General features: G+C 59.4%; 1 protein-coding gene across 3 annotated transcripts in view; it reads right to left on the reverse strand.

Moving 5' to 3' along the window:
- Window positions 1-2,390: 2,390 nt before the first annotated feature.
- DHX30 (DExH-box helicase 30) overlaps window positions 2,391-12,562 on the reverse strand; it is a 31,982-nt gene continuing 21,810 nt past the window's right edge. For all 3 annotated transcript variants that reach the window (XM_014260669.2, XM_014260670.2, XM_005532105.3), the window contains 12 exons: window positions 11,555-12,376; window positions 10,376-10,454; window positions 9,784-9,888; window positions 8,620-8,795; window positions 7,201-7,407; window positions 6,832-6,913; window positions 5,883-6,076; window positions 5,652-5,811; window positions 5,266-5,423; window positions 4,751-4,854; window positions 4,544-4,683; window positions 2,391-4,035 (listed from right to left, as the gene is read on the reverse strand). In XM_014260669.2, the coding sequence (XP_014116144.1) occupies window positions 3,800-4,035; window positions 4,544-4,683; window positions 4,751-4,854; window positions 5,266-5,423; window positions 5,652-5,811; window positions 5,883-6,076; window positions 6,832-6,913; window positions 7,201-7,407; window positions 8,620-8,795; window positions 9,784-9,888; window positions 10,376-10,454; window positions 11,555-12,376 (2,463 nt within the window). In that variant the 3' untranslated portion in view covers window positions 2,391-3,799. The remainder of the gene's footprint in view (window positions 4,036-4,543; window positions 4,684-4,750; window positions 4,855-5,265; window positions 5,424-5,651; window positions 5,812-5,882; window positions 6,077-6,831; window positions 6,914-7,200; window positions 7,408-8,619; window positions 8,796-9,783; window positions 9,889-10,375; window positions 10,455-11,554; window positions 12,377-12,562) is intronic.

A 12,562-nucleotide genomic window follows, 5' to 3' on the forward strand; every position in this document is an offset into this window, starting at 1 on the left:
GGCTCGGCACCCCGCAGGGTGAGCCCGGCTCTCGGCTCCCTCCGAGCTCTCGGGAAGCCACTCAACCTCTCTGCCTCAGTTTCCCCATCCGCAAAGGTGGGGGGGATTCAATTTTACCTCACCGGGCTGTTGTGAGGCGTGAGCAGCGCGTGACGTGTTCTCTAAATCTAAATGTGATGTGTTCTTCTTATTTTGTGTCATAGGATTATTCTGCGGGGGTGCCCGAGGAGGGGGAGACTCGGCCGTCCCTGGGCCGTGCTGGGGGAGGCCAGGGCTGGGGAGGGGAGGTCAGTGCTTGGCGTGAGACACCAGCTCTGGGGGCCGGGGGGTCCCAGCGGTTCCTTCTGCCTTTGTGTCTCCCCTCCCCGGGGGCTGTAAGAGCGTCGTCTCCTTAGCAACATTTCCTGACTTGATGTTGTGATTCTTACTATTGTAAAGGGTTGAAATAAAGCTTCTAGATGTTCCTCCTCAGGCTGCTGTGGCTCTGTGGGCCGGGGGGCACTGATGGGCTGCAGAGAGCAAGGAAGGGGCTGAGGGAATTCGGGTGTCTCCAGCCACGAGAGAATTCCCATCCCCGGCTTTGCTCCTCAAGCCTGGCCTCGGAGGGGAGGGGGCTTTGGGCTGACACGGCCCCCGTGGGAGCCTCGGTGCCCACGGCACATCTGGCACAGCTGGCACAGCTGGCACAGCCAGAGGGTACCAGCACCTCCCAGGAGGTGCCCCAGCCTCTCACCCAGGTAAAGGAAAGGTTCCCACCCTGGCTTGGACCTGAGCTGAGACCCCAGGCAGGACGGGGAGCCGAGTTCCAGCTCCTCTGCCCCTCCTTGAGCGCTGCTGTGGGAACAGCTCCAGCTCCAGACACCCTCAGTGCCCCCAGCCACTGCGGCATGGGCAGCACTGGGACACGCTGGGCTGGTCCCTCCGGGCACTGGGACACACTGGGACACACTGGGATGGTGTCTCCGGGCACTGGGACACACTGGGACACACTGGGACACACTGGGATGGTGTCTCCGGGCACTGGGACACACTGGGACACACTGGGACACACTGGGACACACTGGGATGGTGTCTCTGGGCACTGGGACACACTGAGATGGTGTCTCTGGGCACTGGGACACACTGGGACACACTGGGATGGTGTCTCTGGGCACTGGGACACACTGGGATGGTGTCTCTGGGCACTGGGACACACTGGGACACACTGGGATGGTGTCTCCGGGCACTGGGACACACTGGGACACACTGGGACACACTGGGATGGTGTCTCTGGGCACTGGGACACACTGGGACACACTGGGATGGTGTCTCTGGGCACTGGGACACACTGGGATGGTGTCTCTGGGCACTGGGACACACTGGGACACACTGGGATGGTGTCTCTGGGCACTGGGACACACTGGGACACACTGGGACACACTGGGATGGTGTCTCTGGGCACTGGGACACACTGGGACACACTGGGATGGTGTCTCTGGGCACTGGGACACACTGGGACACACTGGGATGGTGTCTCTGGGCACTGGGACACACTGGGACACACTGGGATGGTGTCTCCGGGCACTGGGACACACTGGGACACACTGGGACACACTGGGATGGTGTCTCTGGGCACTGGGACACACTGGGACACACTGGGATGGTGTCTCTGGGCACTGGGACACACTGGGATGGTGTCTCCGGGCACTGGGACACACTGGGACACACTGGGATGGTGTCTCCAGGCACTGGGACACACTGGGACACACTGGGACACACTGGGATGGTGTCTCTGGGCACTGGGACACACTGGGACACACTGGGATGGTGTCTCCGGGCACTGGGACACACTGGGACACACTGGGACACACTGGGATGGTGTCTCTGGGCACTGGGACACACTGGGACACACTGGGATGGTGTCTCCAGGCACTGATCTCTCTGCTGAGCAGTGACAGGACACGAGGGAAGGGCCTGAAGCTGTGTCAGGGGAGGTTTAGGCGGGATATCCAGAGAAGGTAAAGGATTTGGTGGTGGCTCACTGGGACAGGCTCCCCAGGGGAGGGGTCACAACACGGAGCCTGGTGGAATTCAGGAAGGGTTTGGACAATGCTCTGATGGACCTGGTGTGACTCGTGGGGATGGTGCTGTGCAGGGCCAGGGCTGGGACTCTGATCCAACCTCTGGGTCCCTTCCAGCTCAGCAGATTCTGTGCTTGTGTCTCTCCAGGCACCAGGACCCTGCAGCCCCTCACTCCCCCACAGCCCCAGGGCAGCTCTGCACCTCTCCCAGCACACAAGAGCCTGTTGTTGCTCTTCCCAACCCAGGGAAAGGCACAGAATTCCAAACTTTGCAGAAAAAAATAAAGAAAAAAATAGTATAGTACAAAAGAATGAAGAGGACAGAGGCAGTTCCTACTCTATCCCTTTTTATTGTCTTTAATCTATGTTGTAAAAAGATCCAGTATCACATAACAGCCACGGAAGTATCCCAATATCACACTAGTTCGGAACCATTTAGACAATAGCTTAGTCTTTTTTTTTTTTTTTTGTCTTTTTTTGTCTTTTTTTTTTTAAACCTGCTGGAAGGGAAAACCATACTGCCCATTATACAGGCCAAAAGAAACAAACACTGGTCAAATAATAGTGACAACCTCAAGCAAGTGAAATGAAGATGAGCGGATTGGAGCGAGCCCAGGCCACAGGACTCCCAAGGGCCCCCCGGGCCTTGTGCTGGCACAGCCAGGGCTCCTGAAAGCCCATGAGCAGGAACTGAAATGGGACAACTGGGAGAAGCAAAGGGTGGCCCCGGGGCCATGGAAACGGCCTCGCTCCCATTCCCGGCTGCAGGTACAAAGAGCGTAAGAAATGGGAATAAAAAGAAAGGAGCCCAGGCCCCGGGGGGCACAGCCCTGGGCCCGAGGCTCCCGGTACAAACCCCGACCCTCACAACAGCCCTGTGAGGTAGGTCACTGTCTTCTTCGGACAGAGAATCCAAGGCAAAGCTGAGATTAAACTCCAGATTCCTCAGTGAGTGCTGTGCCTGTCACAATCCTCCTTCCACAGAAATATGGTCCCTGTTCATAGAAAACAAAGGGTTTTGTGCCTCTGCTCCCGGCTTCCCGCAGGAGCGGCGCTCGCAGGCGGCCCGGCAGCTACAATCACGTCCTGTGGTGCACAAGGGACAGGGATCCGGCCTCCTCCACGTGGGGAGAACAGGAATTTAAAAAAAATCGGGAACAACGCAAGAGGACGAGAAGTACAGGCAGGGTGGGAAGGACGAGTCACATCTCACACTCGGACGCCACGACCGTGCCGGGGCCGGCAGGGCCCCTCGGATCCCGCGTGGAATTCCTCCCCGTCCGCCGCTTTCGGAGCTTCCTCCACGCGGAGAGACGAGGACGGGCCATCCCCTGGCTGCCGGAGCTGCTGGATCCACGATCCTGGCACAGCCGGGACATCCGTCCTCCTGGAGCCCCGAGCGGTTGCGGCCCGGCCCCGTGGGGAGGGGGCAGAGGGGGCCCGCGGCGGCCGTGTCCTTGTTCCCAGGCAGGGGCTGGCGCTGGGACGAGCGGAGGAGGCGAGCGGGCGTCCACGGAGCTCGGGGTCCGTCGGCACTCCCAGTCCGTTCCCGGCGGGACTGCGCTGCTCTTCCCACGCGGTGACCATGCACGGAGCCGACAGCAGGAGATTCAGACAACATTAATCTTCTAGGATGGAGAGAGATGACTTCACAAGGGATAAATAGAACTTTATTTAAATAAACATTTGTGAACATCTTTATACAAATTACAAGTCCCCACACGAGGCTGCAGCTCCGCCTACGAGCCGAAGCTGCCGGGAGGGCCCTTGAGCAGATCCACCAGGATGTCGAGCAGCTGGCTGTGCTGGTGGTGCAGGTCCCCGGGGATCGCGGCCATCTCGTAGCACAGGCACGTCTCCACCATCTTGGAGAGGGACACGCGGAAGTCGCGCAGCAGGCGGATGGTGTACGAGTCCCCCTCCAGCACCAGCAGGTCGCTGTCCGTCAGGGACACGGTCGCTCGCCAGCCGTCATCTTGAGGGGAGGGAGAGCGTGTGAGCGGGAACGGGGCTGCTGGGGCTCGTCCCCACGCTCCTTCCAGCCCGCTCCGGGGGCTCAGCAGGGCCCACAGCCCCCACAGGACCAGGCAGCTCTGATCCGGGGGCTCAGCAGGGCCCACAGCCCCCACAGGACCAGGCAGCTCTGATCCGGGGGCTCAGCAGGGCCCACAGCCCCCACAGGACCAGGCAGCTCTGATCCAGGGGCTCAGCAGGGCCCACAGCCCCCACAGCCCCCACAGGACCAGGCAGCTCTGATCCAGGGGCTCAGCAGGGCCCACAGCCCCAGGCAGCTCTCATCTGGGATCCTTGGGTTTCCCACGGGTGACCGATGGCTCGGCCCCGCTGAGCTCAGGACGCATCCCCAGGGACAAGGAGTGGGATGCTGCCGGCTCCGCTGCTGCCCCCAGGGTGGTCAGGCACAGCCCTACGGCTCAGCCTGCGGAGCAGCAGCCGGGGCAGGCCGGGCACCCCGCGGCACTCACCTCGCACGTGGATGTCGGTGTCGGTCATGAGCAGCACGGCCAGCGGGTGCACCTGGGACGAGTCGCGCACGAAGACGCCGCCGTTGGACTTGACGGCCATGAAGTAGGTGAGCCAGCGGCTGTAGAGCTTGGACGCCTCCCTGCAGGAGCAGCCCCGTCAGCCCGGCCCGGCCGCGGCCCCGCGGGACCCCCTCCCCGATCACCCACCTGTTGATGGTGGACTTGTGCAGCAGCACGGTGCCGGCCTTGGTCCGGTACGCGTAGCTGTTGGGCTTGAACTTGCCCTGGCGCGTCACCTTGCCTTGTCGCACCTGCCACGGGAGGGGAACGTCACACACCCGGCCCAGAGCAGCCCCGACGGCCACAGCCACCCCTCTGACAGGGGTCCCTCCACTCCCAGGAGCTCAGGGGTTAGGGGAGCGCCTTCCTGGGGTGACCGCAGCTGGCAGTCACCCAGTGCCACCTCAGGCAGCAAACAGGAGAAAAATGTCACTTCAATGGCTCCCAAAGCGAGTGATGAGCACTGACCCACACAAGTTGGGGTGGCCACTCCTCACGAGTGGTGATCAGGGACAGCACTGGAGCACAGGCCAGAGCCCAGGGCAGGACGCCTGCCTGGGACACTCACTCCCAAGAGAGCAGAAGCTTCTCTGGCACCTCAGCACTTCACGGTGCCACCTGCTGTGACAGCCATCCCCAGAGAGCGATGGCACTGCCAGTACCTGGATGAGGTTGGGGTAGAGCCCAGCCATGAGGACGCCCTTCACCAGTTCCTCCTCCTCGCTGTACTGGTTACACACGGACGAGGGCATGGTACAGTCGGACGGGGATGACACCAGGAAGGCTTCGTAGAGGTTCTCAGAGAACTGCTTCACAAGGCCTGGAGGGAGGAGACAGCCCCAGGGGTGAGATCCACCCTCTCCTTCCCCCATGGAATGAGTCACCTCAGCAGGGCAGCGCCAGCCTGGGCTGGGACAGGAGCCCTGTGCTGGGCCAAAGCCAGACCCTGCCCGGTCCCGCAGTCCTGACCCAGCACAGCCCGTCTGTGCCCCGTGTTTCTCCCTGTGCAGCCTGGGGCCAGGGGAGGGGCAGGGTGGCCAGAACTCACCGTTGATGAAGCGCAGGCTGGGCCCATACAGGTAGTAGTCCTGCAGGTAGTTGTCCCTGGCACGGCTGTCCCTGCGCCGCAGCACCTCCTCCCAGCCCGCCACCGCCCGCACGAAGGCCAGGTGGTCACTGCCGCTCTCCCGGCTCAGCACGGCCTTGGCCTGGGACAGGGACACGGGTGAGCCACGGGCAGCCCCCAGCCCTGTCCCCAGCCGTGCCGGGGGCTCCTCACCTTGTCCACCTCGGCGCGGTTCTGCAGGCTGCTGCTGAAGGGGTCCCGCGTCAGGCACGAGACGATGACCAGCAGCGGGTGCAGGCAGCGGTAGATGGAGGCCAGGACGATGGCCTTGGCCAGCCGAGGGTCCGTGGAGATCTGGGCCAGGCGCTTGCCCAGGGTGGTCAGGGCTTCCCGCTGGTCCAGCACTCCTGCAGGAGAGCCACCCACGTGGCACATCTGTCAGCCCCCAGCGCCGCCAAAACGGGAACTGCCGGGGCTGGGAACATTTGGGGTGACCTCCAGAAGAGGCACACGGACTGGGGCCTGCAATGAGCACCCAGAACCCCCAGCTCTAACTGAGCTTAGGACAAAGAAACGCCTGTCACAGCCACAGGACCATCAACAAGGCCCAGCCCTGAACTCCAGATCATCCCTTCCTTCTGTCCCTCACCTCTGAACTCCAGATCATCCCTTCCTTCTGTCCCCCACCTCTGAACTCCAGATCATCCCTTCCCTTTTGTCCCCCACCTCTGAACTCCAGATCATCCCTTCCTTCTGTCCCCCACCTCTGAACTCCAGATCATCCCTTCCCTTTTGTCCCCCACCTCTGAACTCCAGATCATCCCTTCCTTCTGTCCCCCACCTCTGAACTCCAGATCACCCCTTCCCTTTTGTCCCTCACCTCTGAACTTCAGATCACCCCTTCCTTCTGTCCCTCACCTCTGAACTCCAATCCAGTTCCCTTCTTTCTGTTGCTTCCCCTTTATTTTTTTAACCTTGGAAAGTTTTCCCCAATTTTTAAGCAAAGCAGTGTGAGAAATAAAACAGCACAGGGCACGTGGTTTGGGAAGGTCACTATGAAGGGCTATCCCCATGCAGGGACAATCCTGCCCAGCCCGCCCACGGCAGCCTGTGCCAAGCCCCACTTCCATGCAAACGTTTCCAGGACTCAGAATTAACTCACCAATCTCCTGCAGCAAGATCACGGCTTCATCCACAGCTTTGATGTCAGGGCTGTCCAGAGCCTTGGAGAGAAACTCAACTGCCTGCAACACAGCAGGGGAAGGGAAAAGGGAAAGAGTGAGCCTGTTTCCCATAGAGGTGTGAGAGCCCTCAGGAAGCCAGACTGCAGCACAATTCCCTCTTTGTCCAGGGGTATGAGCTCAGCCCTCTCCATCCCTTCAAGCTTCCAGACTCACTCTGTAATCTCGGGGATCCACATTTCCTGAAGTCTGAACTTCCCTGGACAGCCCCACGTTTAGCAAAACAAGACCTCAAGCAATCAGCACTCTGGGTTCTCCCTCCTGCTCAGTCCCTGCAGGGCCGTGCTCACCGTTTTCTCTGGCATGTGGATCTTGGCCTGCACCACCAGGTTCTCCAGGGGCGTGCGCAGGATCTCGGGCACCTGGTAGGTGGGCATCTTGTCCAGGCGGCTGCGCGGGAACAGGTGGTACGCAAAGCCCGACTGGCAGCGCCCGGCGCGCCCGCGCCGCTGCACCACGTTGGACTTGGACACCCACACGGTCTCCAGGCAGGACACCTGTGGGGACAGCAGCAGGGTGAGCTCCCACAGCTCGGTCCTGTTCCATGGAATCCACACTGCTTTGGGCTGGAAGAGACCTTAAAGCCCATCCCATTCCACGCCTGCCATGGCAGGGACACCTCCCGCTGGCCCAGGTTACTCAGAGCCACGTCCAGCCTGGTCTTGGGCACTTCCAGGGATCCAGGGGCAGCCACAGCTGCTCTGGGAATTCCATCCCAGCCACCCCCCATCCTCACAGCCAAGAATTCCCTCCCAGTATCCCATCTAACCCTGCCCTGTGGCAGTGGGAAGCCATTCCCTGTGTCCTGTCACTCCAGGCCCTTATCCAAAGGCCCTCCCTTTACCATCTTTCCACCCAGCCAAGAGAACTCAGACCCTCAGGACTGATGAATGGTCCCAAAGGGCCAGGGAAGCCTTTCCCACTCTCCTGCCTCTTGCAGCAGCTCCGGGGCTGCGTGGATGGGACCCAGATGCCACCTGCTGGACACCTGTCCCCATCCCAGGGCTCCCCATCCCAGCCCTGGGTCTGAGTTCTGAGCTGCCATAAAACTGGGAAACACCAAAGGGCTGGGTTTAAACCAGAACTGCTGCCAGGTGTCAATGGCCCCCTGGCCCTGGGAGATGATGTTCTAGAGCAGGGGCAGAGGGATGCTGCCACAATTCCTTTTCCCAACACCACAGCTGCCTTCACGTTGTGGCAGAGGTGTACAAACATGAGCCTTCCCAGGCTCAGGGCCCAGCACTGCCAGGAACGGGCCCAGGGGCAGCAGATCCCCCTTGGAAAGCTGAGGAACAGGGATTGGCCAGGAGAGCTGCCAACAAGAGCAGGATCTAACAGGTCAGGGCTGCCCCACGAGGGCCAGCAAGAGGTTTTTGATGAAATCAGAAAAAGGCTGAAAGCAAACAGAAAAGCTACTGGTGTTCTGTGGTGAAATAGAGTTGGGAACGGAGTAGGATTCGCCTTAAATTTGTTTGAAAAAACTCAGAATTTGATGGGGAGCCTGGCCCAGAGCTCAGACACAGCAAACACTGATGAGGAGTCAAACACTCTCCCCAAACAACACAACGCCTGTGCCCCAGGGGCCAAACAGGAAGCAGCTCCATCTTGGAGCTTAATGGGATCATTAATGGCACCTGAAACGTTCCTCTGACCACAGCCCTGTGCTCCAGAGTGTCCCAAGTGAGTCAGAGGCAGCAAGGCAGCAGTACCTTGGTCTTGAGGTCGTAGCGCTCCTCCTTGTGCGTGCCGCTGTCCACCACGTGCACGATGTCGTTGATGGTGATGGAGGTCTCCGCGATGTTGGTGGCCAGGACGATCTTCCTGACGCCCGGTGGAGGCCTCTGGAAGATGTTCTGCTGGTCCATCATGGGGATGTTGGAGTGCACTGGGAAATCAAACCAGAGTCAGACCTGCCCAGCTGAGCTTCTTGTACTGTCACCTCCCGCTTCTGGAATCGGGGGGCAGGAATGGGGACACCAGTGGTCACAGCCAGCAGCTTCCTGCCAGCCACACCCCAGGAAAAATCTTCCACAAGTCATTTGGGAGGGCCTCATTTCAGCTGCTTCAGCCTGTGGCTCAGCAGCAGCAGGGGCTCTGCTCACCTCCAGTCCCAGAGCCTGCTGGCACCCCAGGAATATCCCTGGCACAAATCCCACACCCTCCCACAGCCCAGTTCTGGAGCTGCTCCTCCTCACAGGGGCAGGGGAAAGGGAATTCTCACTGCCACACGGGCCCACTCTGCTCCCAGTGAGGGCCTGTGGCTGTCCTGTACCCCAGCTCTGCCCTGCCACAGCTCAGTGCTGCACAGAACTCCCAGCAGAGGACAGCACGCACTTTCCACCAAACCACACCTGCACTTCTCAACAGCCCAGCTGCTCAAAGCTCTGCTCCTGCCTGGCCTCCTTTGACACTGAATAGGCAGAGCTGCTAAAAAACAAACCAAAAAATGCCAAAACCCTTAAGAGCTTTGCAGAGCAAAGCTGGCTTTTGTTGTAATTTTCCTCCTGGGGCAAGAAATGTTAAATTCACTGATCAAAGCTGAGCTCCAGAGTCCACCTGCATCCCACGGAACAGGTCCTGAGATCTTTTCTGTGCAGGCTCAGCGTGCAGCTCCAGCAGTGCAGAACTGAGCTGCCTTCCCCTTGCCTAATTCCAAACTGCTGGAGGCAAATGGGAAGCCACTCTCTTTGATCACACACAGCTTACTCAGCCTCTGCTAGGAGGAGTTACTCACACTTACCACACACCATTACACAGCTGGGACATCAAAGCTCACCAGCTCTGTACCAGAGCAAAGCTGAAGGGGCACATCAAGCCAATTGTCCCAGATTCTCCTGAATCCTGGGAAGAAGGGGCTGGCCCTGCCCTCTCACCTGGCAAGACGAGGTAGCGGCTGTTCTGTGAGCCCAGCATCTCCAGCAGCCGCTGCTGCACCCCTTTGATCTCCTGCCAGCCAGGGAGGAAGCACAGGATCCCACCTGGAACACACTGGGAGTTAGCAACACACGGCCTTGAGATCCACGTGCTCTTCCCCAGCTGCAGACACACACTTCCAGGGCAGAAATCAACCAGGCTACCTGGAGTTTGACAGTCAACACCCAAGCTTTGAAACACTTAAATCTCCTGGAAGTCACCCGAGAGTCCTGCCTTCTTCCCAAACACTTCCCCTTCCAGGCAAGGGTATTTGACAGGGATGGGGCTCCAACACAAAAGATAATTGTGCAGCACAAGGCTGCCAGTGCTGGAGCACAGACAAGTCCTGGAACAGCTGCCCAGGGCACTGAGGAGTCCAACCCTGTCTTAGCTAAAGACTCAGAGTTTGCTCGTGCCACGTGGCTCAAGACCACTTGGATGAGTAGGAATTCAAGAGAGGCTCAGCACCATGGTGTCTCTGCAAAGGCTCTGGAGGGGTTCCCTTTCTCTCCCCCCAGCAGCAGGAAGAGCTCAGGACGAGGCAGGACCCACCTGGCTCTCCGTGGGCATCGATCTGCAGCACGAGGTCGGTGATCAGGTCAAGGTCAAGGACACACTCATCGTCGGATTGCTGGGTAGAACAGGACAGGCAGGTCAGGGGGGTCAGCACAGCACAGGCCACTCCAAAGCACCTTCTGCAGACAGCAAACACCTGCCCTTGGCCAGCCTGCCCAGGACTTGGAGCCAGGAGCCTGCTCTGGGCTCCATCTGCAACCTGCTCTGGTCACAGGTGCTGTGCAGGGAGAATGCACAGCCCCTTCCCACTGTCCAGCTGTGTGCACCTCTGCTGAACAGCACCTCACAAGTAACACAATTCCCAGATTTCTGTGGACAGCACTGCCACATGCACCTGGGAGTTCAAATCCATCAGGCTCCGAGCAGCAGCTTCTGGAGCTCTCAGGAATTTGGAACAGACCATTAAAGCTCAGATAAAATCCCTGCCACAACAGCAACGGGAAGAATGCCCTGGAGGCAAGGGGATACCCCAAGTGAGTTTGCTGATGATCCAGGACTGGGAGAAGTGGCTGATACTCCAGACTCTTGCTCAGCCACAGGGAGGGATCTCTCCAGGCTGGAAAAATGGCCTGACAGACTCCAGACCAGCTGGTTGGACCAGAAAATGTCTGGAGATGCCAGCCAACCTCTGTGACTGTGTGACTCCATGACCCACCAGTGGTGTAGGATTACCCAGAGCACAGCACACGTCTGGAAGGCATTTTCCACAGGGTCAGACCAGTTGCAGAGAGCAGCAATCAGAGAATTCAGTCATGCAGGATGGTGAGCACTGAGGTAACGCTGCTGGAAGCCACAACCATCCCAGTCCTGGGACAGGCTTGCCCAGGGTGTGCAAACATTCAACTCTGTGTCTGTGTACACACGGCAACGAGCTCTCAGCCTACTCAAACATCAAACTTCCCATTAAAGGGAGACAAAAGCAACTTGACCCCAATGCAAAGACATCTTTATGCATAATTTAATCAGAATACTCTGGGGTTCTACTAAGCTGACTTCACCTCCCGAGAACTGGCATGGAATTAAAGCTGAGCAAACAGTGTCCAACAACCACAGGCAAGCAGGAGCAGTCCCAGGCTCGAGCTCTCCCCCTGCTGATAGGCCAGAAGCCAGTGTCCCATCCAAGGGGGACAGCTTCCCTTCTCGCTGCACACCCACCTTGATCTCGTAGTGCCGGTGCCGGTGCCGGCCCAGCTTGGCCAGGATCTCCTCCAGGTAGTATTCCTTCACCGGGTACATGAAGCCCGGCACCTTGACCACGGGGCAATCCCCAAAGTAGTGGGAGAAGCGCTGGTTGTCCCCCGTGGCGCTCATGAGAACCAGGCGCAGGTCAGGGTTCAGCTTCTGGATGCCTTTGAGCAGGATGAGCAGGAAATCCGTGTTCACGTCCCGCTCGTGCACCTCGTCCACCACGACGTGGCTGACGCCCTCCAAGCTGGGGTTGCCCTGCAGCTTCCTGAGCAGGATGCCCACGGTGCAGAAGAGCAGGGCCCCTCCCCGGGCAGGGGGTTTGCTCTCCAGCCGCACCTGGTAGCCCACGTTCTTCCTCATGTTGGGCCCCAGCTCCTGCGCCACGCGCTGGGCCACCGAGATGGCGCTGATGCGCCGGGGCTGCGTGATGACCACGTTGCAGCGCGCGCCGCGCCCCTCCAGGATGTAGTGTTCCAGCAGCAGCTGCGGGATCCGCGTGGTCTTCCCGCAGCCAGTGTCTCCTGCTATCACCACCACGGGGTTCTGCTCGATGGCTGACAGGATGGTGTCCTTGTGGGGGTCTACTGGCAGCGGGTGGCTCTCCTGCCAGGAGGCTCCTCTCCTTTTCCAGAGGGCCAGCAGGTTCTGGCTAAGGCGCACTTCCTCTGCTTCCAGCATGGGGATGTAAGTCTTCCCCGTGATGGCATCGCTGATCGCACCGGATTCCTTGGTCAGGTTCATCATGTCGTCAGCAATCCGGGGCCTGGACTCCCTGATGTCCACGGGATACTGGGGGAGGAAGTTGGCAAGGACGGCAAGGTTAGTACCAGTCCTGAGAAGGACAGCAAGAAAAAGTGCCTGGAGCACACTCAGCCAGTCTGGCTTGGCTCTGCCAAGGCCTCCTCAGATGCTAGGTAACTCAGCCATGTTCTGAACTGAGGTTATTTCAAGTGAGAACTAATTTGGGCAGCCCCC

This window comes from Pseudopodoces humilis, chromosome 1, assembly GCF_049639895.1.
Source record: "Pseudopodoces humilis isolate 2021_Gansu_Grassland_sample_001 chromosome 1, ASM4963989v1, whole genome shotgun sequence".
In the NCBI taxonomy this organism is placed as follows: domain Eukaryota; kingdom Metazoa; phylum Chordata; class Aves; order Passeriformes; family Paridae; genus Pseudopodoces; species Pseudopodoces humilis.